We start from the raw sequence: 26,595 nt of genomic DNA on the forward strand, positions 1-26,595 counted from the left end.
TTCTAATGAATGGACTCAAATTATAAAAAAAAACACTAAACCAATGCTAAGTCAACAATATTATGTTTTAGATCACAAGTCATAAGTAAGTCACACTTCATGTCAGTATGAACATGCTTTGAATAAGAGTGATGAAATTGCTAGTCTGAAAGAGATTGTTTTAAGTTTATATTTAGGACAAGACTTTTTCATTTACCTTTGGCAGTTTTGCAGGATTACTTCATCACAAATTTTTTTATAATATTATAAACGATGAATGAGTTTTGGTTAAGGTTGTGTAAAGACAGTATACGATTTCCTTACCTTCCTTGTTTTAGTTAAGTCAAAAAATTCACTGACTTAAAGAGAATAATTAATCCAGTCAAATATTCACAGCTGAACTCGCCATTGCTTTTTCAAACAAACACACTAAATGTGTGTACATTGTGTAAAGATGCAAGTTGACATCGATGTGTAAGATAAAAAAAACTACAATGTCAAAAAATGTCTTTCGTTTGGAATTTAGTTCGAACGGGGTTTCCTAAGGGGTGATAGAACGTTAGACTTGATTTTTGTTTTAACTTTGAGATACTTATTATTAATTTTTTATATAGTTTGTATATTCTTTGTTTATCTGGAAAAAAAGAAGAAAAAAATAACAGACAATTTCGCATAATTCTTAAACGACGATCAAAGGCATTACGTTATTTTTAAAAGACGGACAATTTATAACATGTTTAAGTATTAATTTCTTTGATAATAAGAACCATGCTTGAAAAATTGAAAGAAATCTATTTCTGACCCTAATGGCAAGTGAGAAACAGAAAAAAGAAAAAATTCCAAATTGGCGCCAAATTATTTTTTCCGCGAAATTAACGCAATTTCAGAATGGCGGGTTTTAATATCAGTCCCATTGTTGTCTTAAGAAAGTAGCAACAACGGTCGTTTCTAAGGGCTTGCTTTCCGACTGATTAAGAGCAATTCTCTGTAATCACCAAAATATTTCGGCACGCACTAAAAAATATTTGTTTTAAACTTTATTAGTTCAATAGAGCCACATGAGCTTAACAAAAAATATTATTACACTTAGCCCCATATGTTTACCGTTTCCTTGGTAACAGGACTTAAAGTGGCAAGAAAGAGGGAAAATGCAGTGTTTACAAATTATGATCAATTATGTCTAATAAAAAGAAAATGATATAGATATTCAGACATTTAAAACTTTTTTCAGTTTAAAAAAAACAAATAAAAATTGTGTTCAACTGTAAACTTTCTTAAAAAAAATCTATATAGCTAAAATAGGGTAAAAAGTGCAATAAAAGGGGGGTTTTCGAGCCTATTTTGATCAGGTGTTGTAAAAAAATGCAGCCATTTCTTATATTGTTGATTATATGAATAGAGAGAATGGATTAAGGTTATACAAGAAAAGAAAAAAAATCAGTGGGCAAACTTGACTGTGTTGAAATTAATTGACCCTGAAAAGTTGAGTTGTCCTGTATTTACCTAATCAAATTACCTCCCTTTACGGAGTTCTCTTGTAGAGAAACAAATTAAAAACAGGAGGGAAAATGTAAACAAATGCAGACAACAATGTTATTTTTCGAATTTCTTAATGTTTTATATTCAAGCATAATGGGAAATGGGTAAATTTTTCACAGTGATGTTAGCCTACACTTATATATATGGTTAAGTTGGTGTGATTTGCTCATATTTTGAAAATATTGTCAGAACAATGGAACTGTGTCTGTACTAAGACAGTGTATTTTATAGTTTATTTTGCTTACCGTAACTAACTTTTTTAATGTATTTATTTATATAATCTTCGAACAATTGTTATAAAATGTGTAGCATAAAAGATTCCGTAGGCAATTGTGACAACTGCAGTGACGACAGATATTTTTTAAAATGCTTCCATTGGAAAAAGAGACATGTATAAATTTTTGTCAGAAATTTTTTTACTTAAATCTGACATTACATTGTACGTCACAACTGAGGATCTGTGATATTCATAGAAACATTATCATCGAAACAACTAACAAGAGATATAGAAGGAAAAATTGTGGTGTGCCTTCAGAAAATGTCATTTTGAAATATCATAATACATGTACTACAAAAGCAGTGGATCGACATGTTACACCCGAGATGTTTCAAAGAATTGTTACAAAGACAGGCATTTTCATTCCTATTGGAACATGTAAGTAGATACTATTAACCTAATACCATTTTTCTTTAAAAAAGATACAGTGATAAACCTCTTATAAAAAAGAAATCAAATGCAGCTGTCAGGTACCCCCCCCCCCCCCCCCCTAAAAAAAAAACAAAAAAAAAAAACCTTAGGGTTACTAATTATCTACCATTTGGCTATGAACCTTAAGCTTATTGTTTTTAGCATGTGACAGCCATATGAACTTCTTTAATACCCCTTTTTTAAACTTTAAAACATAAAATTATGTGAAGTTCTTTGAATCTTGTTTTTGAGAGACAAAAATTATAACATGAAAGCTGTTTCACGTTTCCTTTCCTTTACCAGATTTGTAAGGTTTTGTACATGATAATCACATCATTTCATACCGGTCCTTATGAAATAAAAAATGTTGCAGCAACAATGCTGCAATGTTGCGGCTGCTGATCAGGTTGCCAGAAAATTGCTGCCGGATAAGTGCTGAATGATGCTGCTAGCATCATTCTGGCTACAGTGCAGCGCTATTTCCTTTCATGACAAAAAGCGCCACAATGTTGCCATAAAGCACACATATAATTTTCTCATTCTTAATCTACTAAAATGATGCCAGAATAGAGCCAGAACATTGATAATGTCATTGATGATGTCACCAGTGTTTGAGCTTTTTACTGTGGTCATGGTGGTGTGTTAGAAGTGGACCATATGTTGCTTGAGCTTATGATTTTAGTGAAGAATTGGGTGTTCATGTGAAGACTTGTATGTAAACTTAGATTAACATGATTAATTAAATGCATTATATAAAAGTTCAATCTCTCATTTAATTAAATCAAGGGAATTGTCTTCTTCCTGATAGACCTGGAGAGCATTTTCAAAAAATCCTAATTAACAGGGACGAACTATCATCTAATGGGGCGAATTGGTACCTCCTGAAACATAAGTGATGGTTTCTCTTCCCTTTCTCAATTTAACCCTCGCTAAAATTTTACAGAGCATGCTGAAAGAAGTTTGGTCAATTATGTCTTTGTAACCCTCTAAAGACGGCTTGAAAGTGCTATTTGTTTGGAAAAAAATGTAGTATAATCACGAATTTAGATTGCTAATCAGACAAAACACAACACCTTTGACTGAAGTGAAGGGGCTCCTGTTGGGATCATGGAAATTACGTTGGTGTTATTGAAGGTATAGATGTTGCATGTTGACAGTTCATGAGTTACACATTTTAACTTTCCTTTTCCTCAATGTGGGAAAATTAAGTACATTACATATAGGAATAACTTCTGAGGACAGAACTTTACTTTCTTTAAAAGAAAAAGTTATAATAATAACCCTGAGCACACAAAAAAATCATAACGTTAAATAAAGGAGTTAAAACTTTTTCTCGGGTATACTTAGCACTAAACTTACCTGGTCAGACGTTACTTTACCTTTTTAGTCAATAATTAAAGGAAGCCAGAATTTAAAGGCATTAGTGGCGCAATAGTGCCAGAAAACTAATTTGCATACAAAATAAAAAACAATATCTGCATTGAAGCCACAACATGTTGCGGCAACGAAGCCACAGCATTTTCTGGCACCAGTGCCAGAAAATATATTTGCATATGAAATACGCTAATGCAGCATCATTGCCACAACATGTCGGTGCAATGAAGCCGCAACATAGCCCTAATGTTGTCACAACTACATGTATGCGCCAGAAGGCTTATATTCCGATAAGGGCGCGGACAGCCTTCTTTTATTCATGTTTACTTGAGATACATGTATGTTTTAAAATTCGTTTTTATGTACATACATGTACATGTATATGACCCAACAAAAAAGTATGTGGGTTTACTGTACACCTACCTACCCTAATTTCAGTATATGACCCCAACAAAAAGTATGTGGGTTTGCTGTACCCCTACTTACCCTAATTTTTGTCCCCTACCCTAAAGTTTTTTTGACTATTTTTGATTAAGTACTGTTAAAGTCACAATGTTGCTCCCATAGACTCAATGTAAAAAAAAAAATCCCTACCTACCTACCCTTTTTTTTTCAGCAAGTGACAGTAAACACACTTTTTTTTGTTTGGCCTAAATAGTTTTGATAGTGATACACAGAATGAGATCAATTGTGTATCTATTTTCTTTTATATTACAGCAATGTGTAGACTGTGTAGAGAAAAACTATTTGGAAATAACAGTATTGAGCATGTTGAGGAGGTATGTCTTTTCATATACATGTATAAATATGATTCCCTGTACACATGTATACTCAATAGTCAATAGTGAGTTTATTGTTATGTCATGTATATATATATATATATATATATGTATGGGATCCATATTGTAACTACATGTCAAACTGCATATGTACTCAGTTTTACTATGACAAGAATAAGAAGATCTTTTCAATTCAGAAATAACATTAAACTTTAAAGTTCCAATTTGGTCTTCATATTCACTAAGCTTTTGCACATTTTATTTGGTAAACTAGTTTCATCATTAAGCATTAGTAAAAAATCTATTAAAATAAAAACCAAGGTTTTAATTGATCTAATTTACATGTACACTTAGGGCCAATAGGGGTTAAACTATGCATTCATGCATGCATAATTGAGGGTAAATTAAGGGTAAATTTCTAAATCATTTGTGTATAAAACATACCTCAACTGAACCCTAACCCATTCATATATTACTAAACCCTCTAAGATACATGTACAAAAATGTAGGTTGGTTTTTGCTTCAATATTATCATGTGTATTCCAGAATTCATTATTGTTCCAATTTCAATTAGTACCTTGTTTAAAATATTCTTAAAAAGTTTTTCTTTTCTTTTAACTTAGGAGAACACTATTGAGACAAATACAAAGAACAAGATTGCAGAAGCTGAAATACTACAACCTTAGAAAGAAAGAGGGTAGGTATAACTGTATATAAAATAGTATCATTGCATACACTTTATAAGATGTCTCATAAACTTGACTTTATAAGATATCTTGTAAAAGTATTTAAGATACATTGTATCTTGTATAATATCAGATTATTACATGGCATTTTTCATATAGCATGTATTATCAGCCCTAGGTTTAATATCAGCCCAAGAGCCGCATTGCTTGAGGGCTGATATTGGCCGAGGGCTGATAATACATGTGATATGAAAAATGACATGCTATGATCTTTTTATCATATGCTTCAACAATGGAGAAAAATAACAGATTAATATATTGATCTTTTTACGTGGTTCTTAAATAGCAGTTCAAAGAGTGAAATATTATAAGTTACATAGTGTGCTAGTGACCTAATACGGTATATATGGGGTCAGTAAATTCCATATGGGGTGAGAGCAAAGCTCGAATCCCCATATGGAATTTACTGACCCCATATATACCGTATTACGTCACTAGCACACTATGTAACGAATTTATCTTACCGACTATCTTAACGTGTGAAATTTAGACTAGTGACCTATCAAAATGAGCACTGAAGTCTTCAATACTTTGAAATACTAAGAAATACTAAGAAACTTCTCTCATTGATCCTACAAAAACAGCTGCCAACAATAACAACTTGTTAGGTTTAAATGTGTTTTATGAATTCATTTCAATCTTAATCATCAATTTCTTCGTCTGTTGAAATCTTTAAGATGTTTTCTCAATACCGTTTTGTTTTTATAAAGGGACGCAACACCACTACTAACCGTGTATGAAATAAGCCCCGCCTCCTTTCTAACCTTATATGGAATATAAAGGGGACGTAACTCCACTACTAACCGTGTATGAAATAAGCCCCGCCTACCTTCTAACCTTATATGGAATATAAAGGGACGTAACTCCACTACTAACCGTGTATGAAATAAGCCCCGCCTCCCTACAAACCTAATATGAAATATACACAGTCTCCACGCGGACGCTTTAAACCAATCTTTTTCCTAGAAATGTATAGGAGGTAAGATAATCACGGATGTCAGACCCCAAATGTTGTACAATCGATATGAAATCTTTCTATCATATTCCTCAACAATGAAGAAAAAAAACCAGTATGGTATATTTTAATACGGACGATAAAAAAATAATTCAACAATATACATAATAAATACTGTTTGGAAAAGTCAACATTTTTAAAGTAACTTTCTTAATTATGTTAAAAACGCATTTATTTTATCATTTGTTTATTGTTTGTTTTTTTTCCATTTTACACAATATACTTTCCAGTATCCAAATAATTGTTTTGTACCCTACTTTGTAATGTTTTTCACTGAAAACGTACCATTGAGGTGTATTTTCCAGAATTTGCCGAGTATTACCGGAATGCCATGCGATAACGTTACGGAAAGGCATGTGATAAAAGTCGAAGCATGTGATAAACTTTTCATATCAGACCGCTGAGCACCAATTCGAAAAAATATGGAATATACGTAAATGTAATGCTATTATCATATGGTAAAAATCATATGTTATTTAGTCTTAGTATATGATAATATATTTTATATCTTCATGAGAGATCTCATAAAGAAGTTTATAAAGATATCTCATAAACTTTAGAAGATATAAGATTTTCAAGATATCCAATTAGGAGCTAACTGTATTGAATTTGCAGATTTGGAGCCATCAATCATGGATTTGATGGTCGCAAATTGAGTTTACTAGCGACACGTTAGCGGAGCCAGTAAACGGATATTTGCGACCATCAAATCATAGATTGATGGCTCCAAATCTTCAGATTGATATATACCCTGAAAATTACGACTTTATCCAATGAAATTTGACGTTCATACGTTACAACAAATGTTGCATTAGAATGAATGTTATAGCAGTCAGAGCTCTGACATAAACAAGTCAGAATAAAATGACTTCTTCAAGTCAGAAAGTGTTTTGAAATTCTGACCTGTACGCGTCAATTTTTGTTTTGCGTAGTTTTCACTCGAGTCCATCAAACCAAAAGTTATTTTGAATTTGCCGCCGATCTACGACACATACGATCACGTGGTTTTTTGCAAGAGATCATGTGTTTGAGAGTCGTTGTTTTGGAAGTGTCTCGAACGAGAAGTCATTGAATATTATATTGATTATTTACGATTTTTAGTGAAAATCTAGGTCATTGTGGGCATTTTTAGAAAGGTAATTCATATTACCTCCGTATTTTCATGGGCATTTTTATATTTTTTGCCTATAACGAAGTTCCTTGCAAGTGATTTTTTTGCTGTTTCATGAAGGCGCGCGACCTGTAAATACGGACGCGTGGTCTTTGAGATGACCTGGTGTTTGACAATTCTGACTTGTTCAGGTCAGAAAATGTTGTTATGATAATGAATTGTTATTTTCGGGAGATAACTCGTGTTGTCTTAAACAATATTAACATGTCAGTGCAATTTAAAAAGTAAAATTATTGCTTCGAGCTGAACATCGTCACGTGATTTTTCTATTTTTAAACTCAATCACGAATTGATTTTTTAACCTTTCTGATTCGTTTCTCCCTATGAGAAAAACGATCAATGTGAATATTGATATGATGATAATGAAACGAAAATGGGAAAAATTTTAATAAAAGAAAAAGGAAGGGAGGGGTTTAACTAAAGAACCCAAGGTTTTTTTTTTATTTTTAAAGTTATAACTTGAGAACAATAAGTGATGCACACACCTGGTCTTCATTTATGATCATGGGACATGATAAAACAAATCAAATGAAATGTAGGGCAAGTCTCCAGGGATCACCCCTATCTCTGTCATTTCTCTTTTCCTCTTTATAATGTCAAATTGATTTGAATGAAATATACCGGGCTAGTCTCCAGGTTTACCCCCACCCCCTGCCATTTGCAAATGTTATTATATTTTGTAAACGGTAGAGATCCCCACCCCTAAACCATATATATATTCTTGTATGGAACAATTTAACAAATCAAATGATATGTTGGGGAGGTCCCTGGGGGTCACCCCTACCCCTCCTGTTTGAAAACTTGTAAACGGTCGAGATCCCCACCCCTAAACCATATATTTTCTTGAATAGGACAATAAAACAAATCAAATGAAATATAGGGGAAGTCCCATGGGGTCACCCCCACCCCCTCCTGTGTGAAAACTTGTAAACGGTCGGGATCCCCACCCCTTAACCATATATATTCTTGTAAGGGTCAATAAGACAAAATAAATGAAATAAAGGTGAAGCCCCTGAGGGTCACCCCACCCCCTCATGTTTGAAAACTTGTAAACGGTCGAGATCCCCACCCCTAAACCATATACATTCTTGCACAGGACAATAAAACAAATCAAATTAAATATAGGGGAAGTCCATTGGGGTCATCCCCATCCCCCTTTTTGAAATGTTCTGGATCACCACCCCTAAAGGTAAACCATATGATATTCCTGTTCGTCATTTCAAGAAGATTTGAATGACATGCAGGGTCAAACCCTAGGCGTCACTTATGCATATCACTTTGCTAGACAAAACCAATTTGTACTGGAACTTGCCCAATATCAGGCAACCATGGGAATGACGAATTATGGGAGCTTTGTTTGGGAGACTTCGCAACAGCATCATGTTACAATTATTTCTTGTTTATTTTAATCTGCTGAGAGACCACCTTTACATATTATATTTATCAGTGTTTGTGCAAACAGAATTGTCTATTCAGTATTATTTTCCTCTCACATCCATCACATCTTATTAGTTACATGGATACAGGAAGATGTGGTATGAGTGCCAATGAGACAACTCTCCATCCAAGTTACAATTTATAAAAGTAAACCATTATGGGTCAAGGTACGGCCTTCAACACGGAGCATTGGCTCACACCAAACAGCAAGCTATAAAGGGCCTCAAAAAATTACTAGTGTAAATCCATTCAAACGGAAAAACCAACGGTCTATTCTATATAAAAAAAAAAAATTTTTGGCATATTTGTTTTCCTCTGAAATTACACATCTATAATTCTTACCCCAGATGCTTAGCCACATGAAGCATTTACCTCTTATTTTAGACATAGATAGTCTTTGTTTCTACAGAAGTGAGAAGAACATTGGAAGTCAGAATGTTCTGACTTATAAAAGTCTGAATGTTCTGACTTAATAAGGTCAGAAAGACTCAGAATGATCTGAAAATACTGACTTTTTTTAATGTTTAGAATATTTTAGAATATGAATGCACTTGTCATGCTAGTACCATAAGAAACCCTGACAAGATTTTGTTCCCAAACAACAATTTTTAAAGATATTAAGAATAACAAGTGTACAATGGAACATAAATTACAAAGTTATAAGTGTTGTGAAAAAAGCTATTTAAAAAAAAATCAATAGATAGTTATCTTTCAACTTTTACATGTATTTAAAAAACAGTGAAAATATTATGGATTATATGTACAGCTTCTTGAAGGACAACAAAGTCACCATATTTGGTCTGAATTTGTATGTTTTTTCTCCTCAAATTTTTTTTAACATTAATAATGTAATAGGTCAAGTCATTAGGGACGACATCAAAAGTTCAATGTAGGATAAAAAACTGAATTCACATCACATATTTTTTTTAAAGGCAGTGCTTTAATGCCTTTCTAGTTGCCGGGTTGATCCTTCCTTCCGCGATATCCAACTTATCTACGTGGGGGTCATTAGACTCCAAGTAGATCCGGAAATGTTGAATTCTCTCCTCTTCTTATTGCGATATAAAATGTTTTTTGTTTCATTTCATTTACATTGGGAAATAGAGAAACGATCATTGTGTTTTGTTAGTTTTAAAAACTTTTGATATATTAGTATTTTGCATTATAAGCAGTCAACCGATTGACAAACTAGAATTATTTGAATTCCGTGTGGAAAGAGCTCGGGTTAATTTCGAGTGTTATCTGCAATCTAGATGTTTATAAATCATTTCAGTCGTTGATATAATAATTAAAGGTCGACTGAACATGAATTATATTATACAATTTAAAGCGCATTTCTGTTTATGCACGTGAACCCGTCTAACGTTATTTTCGCAGTTATATAAAGTAGCAAATTATCGTTCCTGAATAGGTGGCGCCGTGGTAGCGGATCCTGTTCCTCTACTTCCGGTTTCTGCACTGTGCAACTATTTCAGTTATATTTTTAATTAACGATGCCAAGTACTTGTTGTTGTGTACCTGGATGTCATTTAAGAGGAGGACATGCATTTCCAAATGACTTAAAAAGAAGGAAAAGTTGGATCAACGCCATGGCCCATACGCAGATTGGACGAGAACACGATGATATCGTGGAGTCCATCTCAATCAGCTGTTGTTTGCAAGGCACGTTTTACTGAAAAAGACTACGTGCAGGAAACTATTCATGGTAAAACTCTATTTTCTTTGTGAAATATATAGTTATATATGTAATCGCCATGCGAATAAACCAAAGTCTGTTTACAACCGCAATTATCGTTTTAGAATAAAAGGGGGTGGGTAATTCAAGGTATCGGGTCCGTTCGCGCCCAATACACGTTCGCACCCTACACGTTCACACCCCACACGTTCGCCCCCTAGGTCCGTTCGCACCCTACACGTTCGCACCCTTTTTTTATTCAAAAACCTGATAAATTTTTAGATGTTTTGTAAAATATTTTTATTTTCATAAATAAAAATTCGGGAATTTTTAAATGAAATATTGTTTTAAATTGATTTGATGATTAATTATTAAATGTTAATTATGTATGATTACTGCTAATTGGTATTTATACACAGCCTAATATGATGTTATTGTTGGGTGTTTAAAAATCATGATTGTTGTCATGGTTGTTTTAACTTGCTTTAAATGTAAATACTGCATGTATTTAGCTTGGTATGAGTAAAACTTTGAAGATTTTAAATAAAAAACATGAAAGATAATTGTTTTTAACAGCTTGGCTCCTTTGATCTCATGTGTGTCAGAATCTCACTTTATTCATAAACAATGAAAAAAAATATTTATAGCAATACACTATCCAAAACATGATTACGAATTATTCAACATATAAAAAAAAACGTTTTCAGAATCCCATTTCCTTTTGAAACAATAAAAAAGAAATATTTATAGCAATACACTAACCAAAACATGATTAAGATTTTATCAACACCTAAAAAAACGTTGTCAGAATCTCACTTTATTTAGAAACAATGAAAAAAAATAATTTATATATATATATATATATATATTTGTTTTACATGCACACGTATAAAAATTGCGGTTTTTATCCAACGCAATCATAGGTTTGAACGTTGTTTTCAATTTAGACTTGTATATATATAGATATATATAGAGCAATACACTTACCTAAACATGATTAAAAATTATTCAACACAAAACTAAAATACTGGTCGTCAGAATCTCACTTAATTTAAAAACAATGAAAAAAAAATGTTAATAGCAATACATTTACCATTTACCATGACACAAAAAAAACCTTGTCAGAATCTCACTTTATTTAGAAACAATGAAAAAATATATATTTATAGCAATACACTTACCAAAACTCGTTTACAAATTATTAAACACAAAACCAATAAAAATTGGGTGCGAACGTGTAGGGTGAGAACGGACTTTGGGTGCGAAATTGAAAGGGGGCGAACGTGATTGGGCGCGAACGGACCCGGATTCGTAATTCAAGACGTCATAATTTTTTGGATTACGATTCAATGTGATCTGTTTGAGATTTTTTGGTGATTGCTACAATTATAATGATTTCTTACAAGAGGTATATCATACTGAGAATTATTTTAGCAGTAATTATGCTAATGTAGTAATGACAGGAATGCATAAGCTATGCCTCATAGACTTTCTTGAAAAATATCAATGACAATGTTAACAGGAACAAAACAATGACATGCTCTCATCTATATTATAGTTATTTAGGTACAAACAATGTACGTTTGTTGCATAAGTCTCTCATTGTTTGTCCTTTGGATTTACATAACATACATTAAATCAGGCAAACATAGTTTTATCCAGATTGTAATGAATAAATCTAGTTAATATTTCGCCAGGTAGTACAAAGTATACATTGCTAATGGAAGTTCATTTAATTATAAAAAAACTAATGTTTTATAACCTTTTTCAGAGTGCAAACCAACCATACAGACTGAGAGACTTAAGTCTACTGCAATTCCCAGCCTATTTTCCTGGACCAAGCAAGAGACTGAATCGTCCGCAAAAAGAAAAATCAGGGCAGTTTCCTGTGAAAACAAAAGAACTAAACTTGATGAATATTGTAGTAGAAATCTAGAGGAAAGTTTTGATTGTAAAGTTGGTTTTCCTGAAGAAGTCATTCATACTGCGGAAAGGATTTATGACTGTCCACCACCAACTGCCGAGCTAATGTTGAGCTTCACAGATGGAATTACACAAACACCATCAATGCCTATGTTTTCAGCAGAGAATTTTGAAATGAAGACACGTGACACAGCCATGCATTTTTATACCAGTTTAGAGTTGTATACTAAATTTTTATTTGTTTTGACCACACTTGGTCCAGCAGCACATTGTTTGAGATACATATATTTTCAAATTGATAGGGTGTCAGTTGAAAATCAGTTTTTTTATGACTTTGATGAAATTGAGGCATCATACAACCAACTTTGAACTGTCTAGATTCTAGATTGAATCTAGTGTTAAGAATATTGTGTATACATGGATTGTTTTTATGTCTAAACAGTGGTGTGAGGCTAACACTTGGCCATCTAGTGGTTTAGTCAGGTATTTTTCACCATCCAACTTCAAATTAAAGTTTCCTACGACTTGGATTATTATTGACAGCACAGAATATCCCGTGATAAAACCTAAAGCTCCTAGAGCTCAGGCAACCTTTTCATCAAATAAAAACAGAAACACTGAAAACTCTTGAATGTTCGACACCTGGTGGTTTAGTCAACTATGTCTCTATGTCACATAGAGCGAATTATTGGACTTGGCAAAACATACAAAATTCTAATAAATACTATGAATGGAACTGAAACTTTCATCTGAAATAACATTTAGTTGTTTTATGTTGTGTAATTTTAGAACTTGTATTGTGCCAAAGGATGCATAAATAAAAGTGACGCAATGAATTTTGTTCTGATATATATATATTTACAATTACATGCACATGTAAATTGCAATGCATATAAAAATAAGGAGATGTGGTATGATATTCAGTGAGTTTATCAAACTAAAGTGCATAAGAAATGGGTTTAAGTAGTTACAGGTGTTACTGTCACCGTACAATCTCCAACAATGAGAAAAACTCGTACCCTGTAAAAAATTTCAAAGATCTTACAACTAAGTTTTATTGTCTCACCTTGACTTTGGTGAATTTTTTATATCTGTTGATGTAAATATAAAAAAGAAGATGTGGTATGATTGCCAATGAGAAAACTCTCCACACATACACAAGAGACCAAATGACACAGAAATTAACAGCTATAGGTCACAGTACGGCCTTCAACAATGAGCAAAGCCCATACCACACAGTCAGCTATAAAAGGCCCAGAAATGACAATGTAAAACAATTCAAACAAACGGCCTATTTTATGTAAAAAAATGAACAAATATAACAAATATGCAACACATAAACAAACGACAACCACTGAATTACACTTTTATAGGCTCCTGACTTGGGACAGGCACATACATGTACATACAGAATGTGGCGGGCTTAAACATGTTAGCGGGATCCCAACCCTCCCCCTAACCTGGGACAGTGGTGTAATAGTACAATATAAGAAAGAACTATAAAAATCAGTTGAAAGAGGCTAAACTCATCAGATGGATAAATACAAATACAAGTGGACGTGGTCGGGTGGTTGTACATCCAAACAACAAAAAGACACTAAGTACAAATCTGAGAGTACTCGCAGTTACTGACAGCTAGTTCAAAGCCACTAACAACTGATAAAAAAATCTTACATCTAAGACTAAATTATCAATCCGTAAGCTCCCTTTAGAATTTTATAAATTTTAGATTTTACATTTCTGTGTTATGGGGTTTTATTCATTAAAAAAGGGGGGATTTTCCAGTTTTTGGACAACAACTCAAAAATGCTTTAAGCAGTTCACATGAAACTTTGGTGAATTATTTATAGCTATTGATGTAATCTCCCTATTGATTTTCATAAATTTCAAATATGACATTGAGAAGAAATTGAACTTTATAGTCTGGCAACAGATTTATTAAGTATTGCACAACAGCAAGAAATCTTTAATTGAATATAAATTCAATTCATATAACCGATTTCAAGTTCATTGACTACATTTATTCAGAAACTATAATATGTCAAATATTTAATTACAATCCAAATTCAGACCAGTATCAAGCTTGAATATTGTGTCCATTTTTGCCCCAGCTGTTCAGGGTAGTACCTCTGCGGGTGTATCCAGCTGCGCTCAGCGAATCAGTTTATTTCTTAATTAAGAACTCCTTTTTATACGACCGCAAAAAAATTTTTGTGGTCGTATATTGGTATGACGGCGTCGTCGTCGTCCGAAGACACATTAGTTTTCGCACTCTAACTTTAGTTTAAGTGAATGGATCTCAATGAAATTTTAAAATAAGGTTCAATACCACAAAAGGAAAGTGGGGATTGATTTTGGGGGTTATGGTACCAACAATTAAGGAATTAGGGGCCAAAAAGGGGCCAAAAATAAGCATTTTTGTAACTTCCAGACATAACTTGTGTGTAAGTGTATGGATCTCTCTGACATTGTACCACAAGGTTCCATATTACAAAGGGAATGCTGGGATTGATTTTTGGGGGTAATTGCCTCCAAATTTTAGGAATTAGGGGCCAAAAAGGGGCAAAAAACAAGCATTTTTCTAGTTTCATGACAATAACTTGTGTGCAAGTCTTATGGATCTCTCTGACATTGTATCACAAGGTTCCATATCACAAAGGGAATGCTGGGATTGAATTTGGGGGTAATTGCCTCCAAATTTTAGGAATTAGGGGCCATAAAGGGGCAAAAAACAAGCATTTTTCTAGTTTCATGGCAATAACTTGTGTGTAAGTGTATGGATCTTTATGAAATTGTACTACAAGGTTCCATATCACAAGGGAAAGCTGGAATTGAGTTTGGGGGTAATTGCCCAAAAAATTTAGGAATAAGGGGCCAAAAATAAGCATTTTTCTAGTTTCCAGACAATAACTTGTGTTCAAGTGTATGGATCTCTCTGAAATTGTACTGCAAGGTACCATACCACAAAGGGAATGCTGGGATTGATTTTGGGGGTAATTGCCTCCAAATTTTAGGAATAAGGGGCCAAAAAGGGGCAAAAAACAAGCATTTTTCTAGTTTCATGACAATAACTTGTGTGTAAGTCTATGGATCTCTCTGACATTGTATCACATGGTTCCATATCACAAAGGGAATGCTGGGATTGATTTTGGGGGTAATTGCCTCCAAATTTTAGGAATTAGGGGCCAAAAAGAGGCAAAAAACAAGCATTTTTCTAGTTTCATGGCAATAACTTGTGTGTAAGTGTATGGATCTTTATGAAATTGTACTACAAGGTTCCATATCACAAAGGGAAAGCTGGGTTTGAGTTTGGGGGTAATTGCCCTAAACGTTTAGGAATTTGGGACCAAAAAGGGGCAAAAAAACAAGCATTTTTCTAGTTTCCAGACAATAACATGTGTTCAAGTGTATGGATCTCTCTGAAATTGTACTGCAAGGTACCATACCACAAAGGGAAGGCTGGGATTGAGTTTTGGGGTGATGAATCATAAGGGGGTTCAAAAAATTTGGGGGGGGGGATTCTTTTCCCTTTTTTTTCTTTAAAATTTTCCATTTTAAATTGGTTATTTCTGATTTATATATAAAAGCAAATAATAATGATATGGTTTGAATAGGTAAATTAATTTTTTTAAGTATCTTAGACCACTTTCATTCTATGTCAGAAACCTACAATGTATGCTGTGTCAAATATTTAATTACAATCCAAATTCAGTGCTGAATCAAGCTTGAATGTTGTGTTCATACTTGCCCCAACTGTTCAGGGTTCGACCTCTGCGGTCGTATCAAGCTGTGCCCCAGCGGAGCATTTTATTTCATTCATAAATTACTTTATGCTTGGAAATATAATTTTGCTTGGAGTTGAAAGAGTTGACATGTTGCAATGTACATTTACTCTACATAGTTCTATGGTACCAAATCAAAAGTTTATATAAAGAAAGAAGTCAAAGGTTTCCCATCATAGTTTAGTTACATACATTTTTTTTTGTACCTGAGGTCATTGAATATAGATCATTATATAAATAAGGAGATGTGTTATGATTGCCAATGAAAAAACTAAGGATTTTCTTATCCAAGGAATAGATTACCTTAGCCGTATTTGGCACAACTTTTTGGAATTTTGGGTCCTCAATGCTCTTCAACTTTGTACTTGTTTGGCTTTGTTACTATTTTGATCTGAACGTCACTGATGAGTCTTATGTAGACGAAACACACGTCTGGCGTATTAAATTATAATCCTGGTACCTTTGATAACTAATTTGACTATAAACATAGATAAAAAAGGTACAAACTGGACATAATGCACTAGTTCATAAACAAGTGAGAACAATCGCCTTCATATAGTGCTCAGAATATGACATTCATAAAACTTATTCAATATCATTAGAGAACTCTAAATCTTAAATACTGAAAGCTACCTCTGATAAGTACACTGTACTATGCAAGATAATGATATAACTGGACTTAAAATACACACAACCTGTAATTAACTGCCTTTACAGCGCTTTCGTGCTTTGATCACTGACCCACCCACCCCCCCTCTTAACTTAATTTGGGATTGATTGACCAATATGGATTTATGTAAAATCGATTTTGGATAAACAAAACTTGCAGCAACTTTAACCCCACCCCCAGCCCCAAACTATTTGATTTAAGTTTTTTTATCCTACATTGGTCTTTTGATGGCGTCCCTTAGAATGTGCTGACTTTGTACATGTTGTAGTGATAGTTATGGCACCCATACAACATATAGGAATCAGTCAAAAGGAGAGAAAAATTCCCGAAATTTGTCACATAGTGACATTTGTGAGTCGGAATAACAACATATAGACTCATTAATCTCTCCATCTTTTCAAAAATTATGAACCAGATTTTATGCATATCCATTTAGTTTTTGACGGACTCTTTTAAGTCAGAACATGATTTGACCTGTTTGAGTCAATTTGCAGAACAAAATTTCCAATCAAAGCTATGTGTTCTTCCTCTTAGCCCCCTTCTTAATCTGCTACTGTTGAGTTTATTAATTAATTTTTCCATACATTATCATTAATATCAAATGGCAATGCCTGACTTAATAATTTCAATAAATTTAGTTTTTGACTGATTTTTTAAAGTCAGAACATAATTTGACCTGTTTAAGTCAATTTGTCAGAACATAATTTGACCTGTTCAAGTCAGTTTGCAGAACAAAATTTCCAATTAAAGCTAGGTGTACTTCCTTTAAGCCCTGCTTCTGAATCTGCCATTTTTGAGTTTATTATTTGATAAATTTTTAGAAACAATTAAGTCAAATGGTTATTTATTTTAGGGGATCTTACATATATTTCCTATGTCTTTTATCTGACGTTCTCATACATTCATTAATATCATATGGAAGTGTCCAACTTTAAAATTTCAATAAACTTAGTTTTGGACTGACTGTTTTAAGTCAGAACATGATTTGACCTGTTTAAAACAAAATACATATAATATTGAATATACCAAATAAACTTTTTTATAGTCCTCATTATTGTGACTTTAGGGGACCTTATTTCCTCTGTCTTTTATCTGGCTTTCCCATACATTTTTAAATCAATATGACAATACTAGACTTAAAAGTTGTATTAATAAGTTTAGTTTTGTTTGACTTTTTGAAAGCAGAACATGATTTGACCTGTTAAAGTCAGTTTACAGAACAAAATTTCCAATCAAAGCTAGGTGTTCTTCCTCTAAGCCCCCCCCCCCCCCCCCTAAATATGAAGCTGCTACTGTTGAGTTAATTAATTGATAAGTTTTTTTAGAAACAATTCAGCCAAATGGTTATTAAAATATTATTTTTTTTGGCAACCACAAGTTCTATGTGTAAACTTAACAGAAAAGAAAAAGTCGATGAAAATACAGAAATAGAATAAAATTTTAAGATAATTTGATGAAACTTGCAAACAAAATACATTTGAATATTACATATACCAAACAAACTTTTTTATAGTCCTCATTATTGTGACTTTATTATTGGGTGTCTTTTATCTGTTTTTCCCATACATTCTTAAATGCATATGACAATGCCAGACTTAGAAGTTGCAATAATTAGTTAAAGTATAGTTTTTGACTGACTCTTTGAAGTCAGAACATAATTTGACCTGTTTAAAACAAAATACATTTAAATAAATAAACTTTTTTATATAATCCTCATTATTGTGACTTTAGGGGACCTTATTTCCTCTGTTTTTTATCTGGCTCTCCCATACATTTTTAAATCAATATGACAATACTAGACTTAAAAGTTGTAATAAGTTTAGTTTTGACTGACTCTTTGAGGTCAGAACATGATTTGACCTGTTAAAGTCAGTTTACAGAACAAAATTTCCAATCAAAGCTAGGTGTACTTCCTTTAATCCAAGAAAGTCCTTGCTTTCAGACTGCTTCTGAATCTGCCATTTTCGAGTTTATTATTTGATAACTTTTTAGAAACAATTAAGTCAAATGGTTATTTATTTTAGGGGATCTTAACATATATTTCCTGTGTCTTTTATCTGACGTTCCCATACATTCATTTAATATCATATGGCAATGCCCGGCTTAAATATTTCAATAAATTTATTTTAGTTTTGGACTGACTCTTTTAAGTCAGAACATGATTTTACCTGTTTAAAACAAAATACATTTAATTGAATATACCAAATAAACTTTTTTATAGTCCTCATTATTGTGACTTATGGGGACCTAATTTCCTCAGTCTTTTATCTGGCTTACCTATACATTTTTAAATCAATATGACAATACTAGACTTAAAAGTTGTAATACGTTTAGTAAGTCAGAACATAATGTGACTTGTTTGAGTCAGTTTGCACAACAGTATTTACCTCAATGAAATATTAAAATAATAAATGTTTTGCTCTTAATACATTTAGCTTAAAGTGGATGTGAATATATCTTTTATTAACATAGTCTTATCATGAATAAGTGTCTTGTTTTTCCTTGGAAGATTTGAAGTATTGTCATGGTACTAGTGAATGTATCCAATATTGTATTTTGTAAATCTTTTGATAATCAGAAAATTGTATGATCCATTTTTTCTCACCTGGTTTTTCTTTGTATTTTGAAATAATTGAAAGTGATGAGATAAATATATTATGTTTAGATTCTGGAAAGGAGAAGGTTTGATGTCAGATGAGCCCCACTTTTTAAAACTCTTTAATTCGAAACTAGTAATCACCATATTTTTATGGAGATTGATAACAAAGTGGTAGTAATGACTGCTTCAAATCAGAACAAAAATGACCTCTAGAAGTCAAAATGCATTAAAAAGGGGCATAAATCTTATTAGAATATGAAGATATTAAGTCACAATATTTTGTGCAAAAGCTGACCTGTGGAAGTCATTTTATGATAAATTAAAGTCTGACATAAACTGACCTGTACAAGTCATATTCTGTTGAGTGCAAGAAGGGAGACAACACTTACATCAAATTATATCTGACCTATGGAAGTCATTTTATTCTGACTTGTTTATGTCAGAGCTCTGACTATAGGACATCTGATATAATTTATAAGATATCTTATAAAACAATTTTATAAGATCTCTTATTGTCCCCCACCGGAGGGTTTCTGGACTGTTACTTTTGAACACCTTCATATTATTTCTTCAAACTTACACAGTTGAATGTTATTAGGTAAGGAAGATCCCTATTGATTTTGATGTTTCTAGTCATTCAAAGGTCAAGGTCACAAGTGCTTTATGGAAATATTATATTTTAGCACCAGTGGGGGACCCCGGAGCCTCCTCTTGTTTAGTTTATAAGATATCTTATTTATTGTTTTAGATATCTCATAAATTAGATATAAGATATTTCTTTTAACTTTATTTGATATCTTATCTTTTTATTCAGACATAGGAGCCCTATAGTAATCAGCTTTCCGTCTGTCCGTCACAAACAGTTTTCACAAAATAAATCAAAAAGGCTATCACAAATCAATGTGAAAGTTTGATGGCTACCTATCAAAAAGCAGGGATATCACTAGTGAGCAATGACTCACAGCACATCTTGTTTTATATTGTGTCTATCAGAATTCATTTAGTATCCAATCTTTTGTAGGCACTTGATAAAATACCAAGGAAGCGTTACAGGGTGAAGGTTGTTGACACAATTCTTGATTTAGATGTAACCAAGAATAAGGAAACAATAACCAATATTACAAGTTTTTAAAACTTTAGATTTAAGAGCAGTCATTTGAGGATGTGGCAGACATACAATATTGATGAAGGTATTACTTTTATATTCAACATAAAGAAAAAAACAGATTACAAATAACATATAGTTTTAAACATAACACAACCACTGAAAATACAGGGTCTGGCTTGTACACAGGTGGGTAAAAGAAGTCTATAAGTACTCAACCCTCCTCCGAAATCCTGGTTCAGAGGTTAAAAGTATATAAAGACAATTAAAAGCAATACCAATACTAAATTCAATAAGCTCAGCACTTCATCTTAAAACATAAAAAATTAAATCATCTTAATAAAAAGGTTGCATTAAGCCTATTGATAAAAAGACCACAAACTCCTAGACTAGAATGGATGCTATAAAAATTCACGTAATTTTATATCATAACGACATAAAAAATCTATAGAGTTTATGATATTGAAGTTGGTTATTTTTTTTAAACTTCCATATTGATCAATTTAACAAACAATAAAATGAATACAGGTTCTTTAATTACAATTTTCATTTCAGGAAAGCTTGTGACTTTAAAATCAACAAAGAATTCTGTGCAGTTAAAAGTACTCAATGACTGGACAGAGATGTCTTTTAATGACCTCATTACTGAAGGTAATTTTATAATTATTTCATTTACTAACTGTCATGTACAAAACTTAAGCACACTTGTAAGACAATGATCATTATGATATTTTGTCACAACAACCGAGAAAACCAACACAAAACTCAATAAACATTGTTATGCATCATTTAAATTCCCTGCTTGTGGGTTACAGGATTATGGGTATTGACAGAATCTTATTATAGATAATCAGGCTGTCCATTGTTGAAAGAGAAATTTATACATGTATCGTTGTCCTTTTTAGGTCACCTGGCCCATTTTGAGTCCGTCTGGCATAAACTTTTTCAAAAATCTTCTGATACAACTGGGCCAATTGGAACTGAACTTGGTTAATGTAGTAAATTTGAATTTTTCTATTTTTTTGGGAAACAATTTTTATTTTATTTTATTTTTTTTTTTAGGAACAGAGCAGGCTTCAAAACAACAGAAGCAGACATTCATTTGTTCTATGGATGGCTGCATTCAAGAGTTCAAGAACCAGATTAGTCTTGATCAACACCTCCTTCAAGTCAGCTGTGAATATAAGCTAGAGAAAGGCCCATTAAAAGATCAGGCAAAAGTTCTATATGCCCAAGAGCTGTCAAATAATGTACATCATTGTCCTGATATACAAGCAGTCTTACTAGAAAATGCATGTACTACAGACTTGAGTGCCAAAGAAATGTGATGGGCATTGAAAGTGAAAAAGAAAAAGATTTTCTTTAGCATCAAACAGAAAGAATTCATGACGGATTTATTTTATTATCTTGAAAGGATGCAAGAAGCAGCCATATTGGATTCAACGACATTATATTTTCCCAATAAATAGGCGAAGTAGAAAAAAAAACACCTACCTTAAACTACTTTTTAATAGCTTATATCCAAATTTGAAGCGTAAACAAAGCCGCAAAACATACTATGTTACAGTTTTACACTTGAAGTATTCATATGACGTCATGATGTTGCTATGAAGTTTATGTGCCAAAGAAGTCAACAACATTTTGTGGAATTTTTATTTTAAGCAACTATATGTCCAAATAAAAAACAGAAACAATATCTGTATTGACTATTGCATTAGAATGGATATAACTGTATTTTATTTTAAGAATTGTGGACGTAAATCTAGATTTTACTGTTGCAATTATTCGTTTACCTAGCTCTGCTACAGGTCGCTAGGTAAACTCAATTTGCGACAGTAATATCTATGTTTTATATCCAAAAAGGTTAAAATACAATACAGTTATCTCCTAAATTACCTACACATGATTGCACCAATATGAGTTTAATATAATGAAATTTGCATGTACTTAGAAGGTGTTTTACTTTATTTTAAATATTTAAGTCAGACCAGCATTTTACCCACATTGCTTTATAAATAGCAAACTTTGTTGATCTGTATCAGTTAAAAACTAATATGCACAATCAGTTCTTTCTTCCCTCTGTATTCAATTACAAAATTAAATCTTTAAAAATGTAAAGATACATACTTAATTTTAGAAAGAAAAAAAAATTGTAAAATTTTCAAAATTCGGTTACCACAACAACCATTTTTATTAAATTTCATTAAACAAAACTATTTTTCTGGACTGAAAAATTTAACTGATCAATTTTGTTAAATTGTAAGAAATTTAATGCCATCTTTGTATTGTTTAAATATGGAAATTACTTGGATCATTATTGACTTGTAGAAAAATACAATTTACAGAATTTGAAAATCTTATGTTTTTCATTCATTAAAAATATTTTTTGCAATTATTTGCCCATTGATTTTATTTTATATTCTGGAAGACCTATATTGGTTCTTTCTAAATATACCTAACATTTTACTAGGAGACGCTGCATTCAAGAAAAAATTCACTTGAATACCCTGTATTTACGCATTTTTCACTGAAATCCAAATTTGCCATTTTAGCATATCTTTACTAGCTGGTAGCAAAATAACTGATAATGGTAAAAGTAAAACATATATGAATTTCAAACAGCTTAAAGGTCAGTTATATTATATTATTCAGAAAAAAAGGATATGTTACACATAAATCAAGTACTAAACAGTGCAAAATGTTGTTTTTCCACTTTTTCAAGAGTTAAAATATGACCTTTTATGGCTAAAATCAACTTATGTGGTTTCCATGGCAACCGGAATATTCCGGAACAATTTGTTGCCTGTTATTGCCTTTAGGTATGGTACTGGCTATTATATAAAAGTTTCATCAAAATCTGAGACCATGTGTGCCAGACCCTATTAGAATTTCTTTGGTGGTTACAGAGAATTGCTCTTAATGAATAAATATAACAATTCTCGTGATTTGGCCGATTTTCACTGCAGGTATTTTTTTCAAATTCGCGCAATCGGGATTATGACGTCAGTGGATTTCCGCAAATGTGACTACATCTAAAGCGACGTCGCGAAATGTAATCGTTCTTTTTAGAAACATCGCGAAATTACAACGTTCTGATTAACAACGTCGCGAAAACAACACGATAAGTTTTGAAAACGTTATTATCTGCCCCTGCTACTGTATCGTATGCCCTTAATATGAAGCCTTTTACGGATTTAATAAAAAAAAAAACGTTGGTCTCTCTCGGTATAGATATTTTAGGTTATATTTAAACGGTATTTGGCGAAAGTGGTCATAATAATGATAAGAATATTCATAATTTGACTAGTATGCAAACTAGCACATGTCAGGGGTGCTACTTAAACATGTGATTTCATCATCACTTATTTCAGTGATTTGATAAATTCAGTTATCACCTATTTAAGTGATTTTAGTGTTTTCTTTGATCTTCAAATGCTAATTTCATTGATTTTCCATATTTTCACAATCTTTTCTATAATTTTCCTACATAAATCAATTATCCCTTTTTCTTTGTATATTAATTTCACCAGTGCGCTTGTGCAGTAAGTTAGTGCGCTAAAGCTTTTAAAAGTACCCTTGGGAATTTTTCTGTAATAAAAAATTCATTAACTACTCTAACTATCAGACAAAGATCAACAATATTAGGTAACCTGATTGGTTTTCTTTAGAGTTAGAATGATCTACATCAAGGTTATGACCAGATCTACAAACTATTCCAGTTTTTGCATATTTTAAAAAAACTGTAAAAGTGTCAGGCTTATCAAGCAAAAGACAATTTCTGCATATACATAGTTGTTTTTTTCAATGGAATTGTTGTCTTTTACCAATAAAAAAATCAAGCTTGTGGGAAAAATATCAAGAAAATGTTATAAACACTTATTAAAGTGATTACATTTTAACTTCTAAAATTACTTGTTTCAGTGATTTTAAAAAGATTTTGTGAAAATTTTTAATATTTCACAGAAAAAATCACTCGAGGGAGTGATTCTGAAATCACCTGTTTAAGTAGTACCCCTGACATGTAGCGGTCTCGGTGGAAGACCTGTAGTCAGTGATAAACGGAACATTTATTTACTCTATAAAAATTGTAAACTTGTAACATCAAAATTAACTTGGCAGATTATTATTTTCATTGTATTAATTTAAAATAATTATTTCTAAGTTTATTCAAGAGTGTCATTGTAGACAGGAAGTCTGTATAATTCTGTTTTTAAAGATTGAAATAAAAAAAAAAAAAGATTTAGAAATGAGAATTTTTTTTCATGAAATGAATTAGAAATATATGTTTTTAATTTTTACAGACCTTGACTGCTTGAGTTTATCAAAAATGTAGACATTGATCATAGAAAGCATAATTAGAATTAGTTACTGAGTAATACAATGGAGTGACATGTCAGCAAATATACAAATTATTAGGGCAACATAATTATGAATAACGTATAAAGGTAATATTCATGTCTTGGGGATAGTTTAGGATGTTCGCTCCTCTGCTTCAGCTTTTTAAAAGACTGTTATAAATTATCATTACATTGGTTGCAATGAATTACATTGATTTTCCAGTGAAATAAAAACCGATAATTTCACATGTGAAATAAACGTGGTTATTTCACTCCTCTGACGTCATACAACAATAGGCGTTGTCAAGACGTCGATAAAAATTGTGAATGCGTAGAATATAGTTCCTTACATTTTCTACTTTAATTTCATAAAAAAAAAGCCATTTGCCAATGTAATAAAAAGAATAACTAATCAAAGAATTCAAATATCGAAAAATATTCAACTCGTGACCGAACAACACTGATAATTAACTCATGCGCTACACGCATTCGTGAATTAATGTGTTGTTCGGTCGGTCACTCGTTGAATATTTTTCTCTATTTGAATTCTTCGATTAGTTATTCTATAAATAGTATATAAATAATGGAACTTAAAAAGCAGAAAAAAATGAAAGGTCTGTTTCCTGGTTTTTGAGAAATAATCAACTGAAATTTTGGCGGGAAATGATTGATTTCTCTCTAGACTTTTCATACAATTAATATTGGCACTTTTTTTCTTTCATATACTATGAAAAAATAACAAGCATTTTATAAAATATTTAAAAATGGCTTTTAAAACTATATTTTATAAAATAATGAAAAAGAAAAGTAGGGGGTTAGCGGGCAAAATTTTTATTAACACTAGATGGATAAAACTTGAGGATTCCGAATATCTGACAAAAGGTCAAAAACAAGAGTAGCGAACATCCTTCACTATGTTACTGATACAGTTTTCTGTTGAACCGAAACCATTCAAATTGCTTCATATCATTGGCCTGTACATTTAAAGGTTTCTACATCATAAATTTTGTTTATAATTATTGTTTTTTTGCATGGCAGAGCTAAAGGGGAGCGATATATGCTATTTTTTATACTAAAATAGCAAGCATTTATAGAATTCGAGCCCTACAGATCCTTCCAACTCTGTAGCTCTTGCTTCTTTTGTTTAAATTTCACTACTAATAAATTATTGAATTTCAGGTAGATAACCGTTTTTTCTGGACCAGTGGATTTACAGCCGCTGATAAAAATAGAGATACCACTTATTACTGGGTATGGGGAAATTATAAAGAAGTTAGTTACACAAATTGGGCAATAGGCGAGCCGAACGATAAAGGATACGTTTGTTTAGCCGTCAACAGATGGAATGGAAAGTGGAGTGACGAAAATTGCCACGAAAAATTCAATGTCGTCTGCGAGAAATATTTAAATAGATGATGTGTTTTCATCTAACATTAAAACTCACAAATAATTAACTACACGTGTTTTGCTTATACTACTTTTTATTAATATTCATGATCAACCAGATTTACCTTCTTTTTTTGTGAATGAATACAACCATGTATGTCGCTTGGTATTATATTTCGACTTTATTTGGAAATCATGTCATTTAAACTTGAATATGTGGACAGTACTTAGTCTATAGCTAGTGATACACAAATAAAAATTGAATCAACATTACAAAAAAAAAAGAAATATTGCGAAAATTAAAGGCAACATTGCAAAACTTAAAGCAACATTACAAAAATAAAAGCAACATTACAAAACTTAAAACAACATTGCAAAACTTAAGGGAAT

General features: G+C 32.1%; 2 protein-coding genes and 1 long non-coding RNA gene across 5 annotated transcripts in view; all 3 read left to right on the top strand.

Moving 5' to 3' along the window:
• Positions 1–26,325, top strand: part of LOC127710864 (perlucin-like protein) — a 378,664-nt gene extending 352,339 nt beyond the window's left edge. For both annotated transcript variants that reach the window (XM_052216826.1, XM_052216827.1), the window contains exon 5: positions 25,999–26,325. In XM_052216826.1, coding sequence (XP_052072786.1) covers positions 25,999–26,235 — 237 coding nt within the window. In that variant the 3' untranslated portion in view covers positions 26,236–26,325. The remainder of the gene's footprint in view (positions 1–25,998) is intronic.
• Positions 1,191–22,835, top strand: LOC127710866 (uncharacterized). 2 transcript variants are annotated; one of them, XR_007986367.1, is made up of 6 exons: positions 1,191–2,173; positions 4,298–4,359; positions 4,983–5,056; positions 20,399–20,567; positions 21,038–21,133; positions 21,545–22,835. It is a non-coding gene; the product is annotated as an uncharacterized LOC127710866 (long non-coding RNA). The 2 variants fall into 2 exon arrangements; XR_007986368.1 differs by lacking the exon at positions 1,191–2,173 and adding an exon at positions 3,004–3,340.
• Positions 9,654–13,195, top strand: LOC127710862 (uncharacterized). Its single transcript, XM_052216824.1, has 2 exons — positions 9,654–10,433; positions 12,175–13,195. Exons 1-2 carry the CDS (start codon positions 10,349–10,351, stop codon positions 12,693–12,695), a joined length of 606 nt encoding a protein of 201 aa, XP_052072784.1. The 5' UTR covers positions 9,654–10,348; the 3' UTR covers positions 12,696–13,195.
• Positions 26,326–26,595: the final 270 nt, after the last annotated feature.

The sequence above is a fragment of the Mytilus californianus genome, unplaced genomic scaffold, assembly GCF_021869535.1.
Source record: "Mytilus californianus isolate M0D057914Y unplaced genomic scaffold, xbMytCali1.0.p SCAF_8, whole genome shotgun sequence".
Classification (NCBI taxonomy): Eukaryota; Metazoa; Mollusca; class Bivalvia; order Mytilida; family Mytilidae; genus Mytilus; species Mytilus californianus.

Excerpts from the sequence above, each read along its gene's own strand:
- LOC127710862 (XM_052216824.1), top strand. The coding sequence starts at position 10,349 with ATGATATCGTGGAGTCCATCTCAATCAGCTGTTGTTTGCAAGGCACGT. Across the intron at positions 10,434-12,174 it reads CGTGCAGGAAACTATTCATG|AGTGCAAACCAACCATACAG; the intron begins GTAAAACTCTAT and ends AACCTTTTTCAG.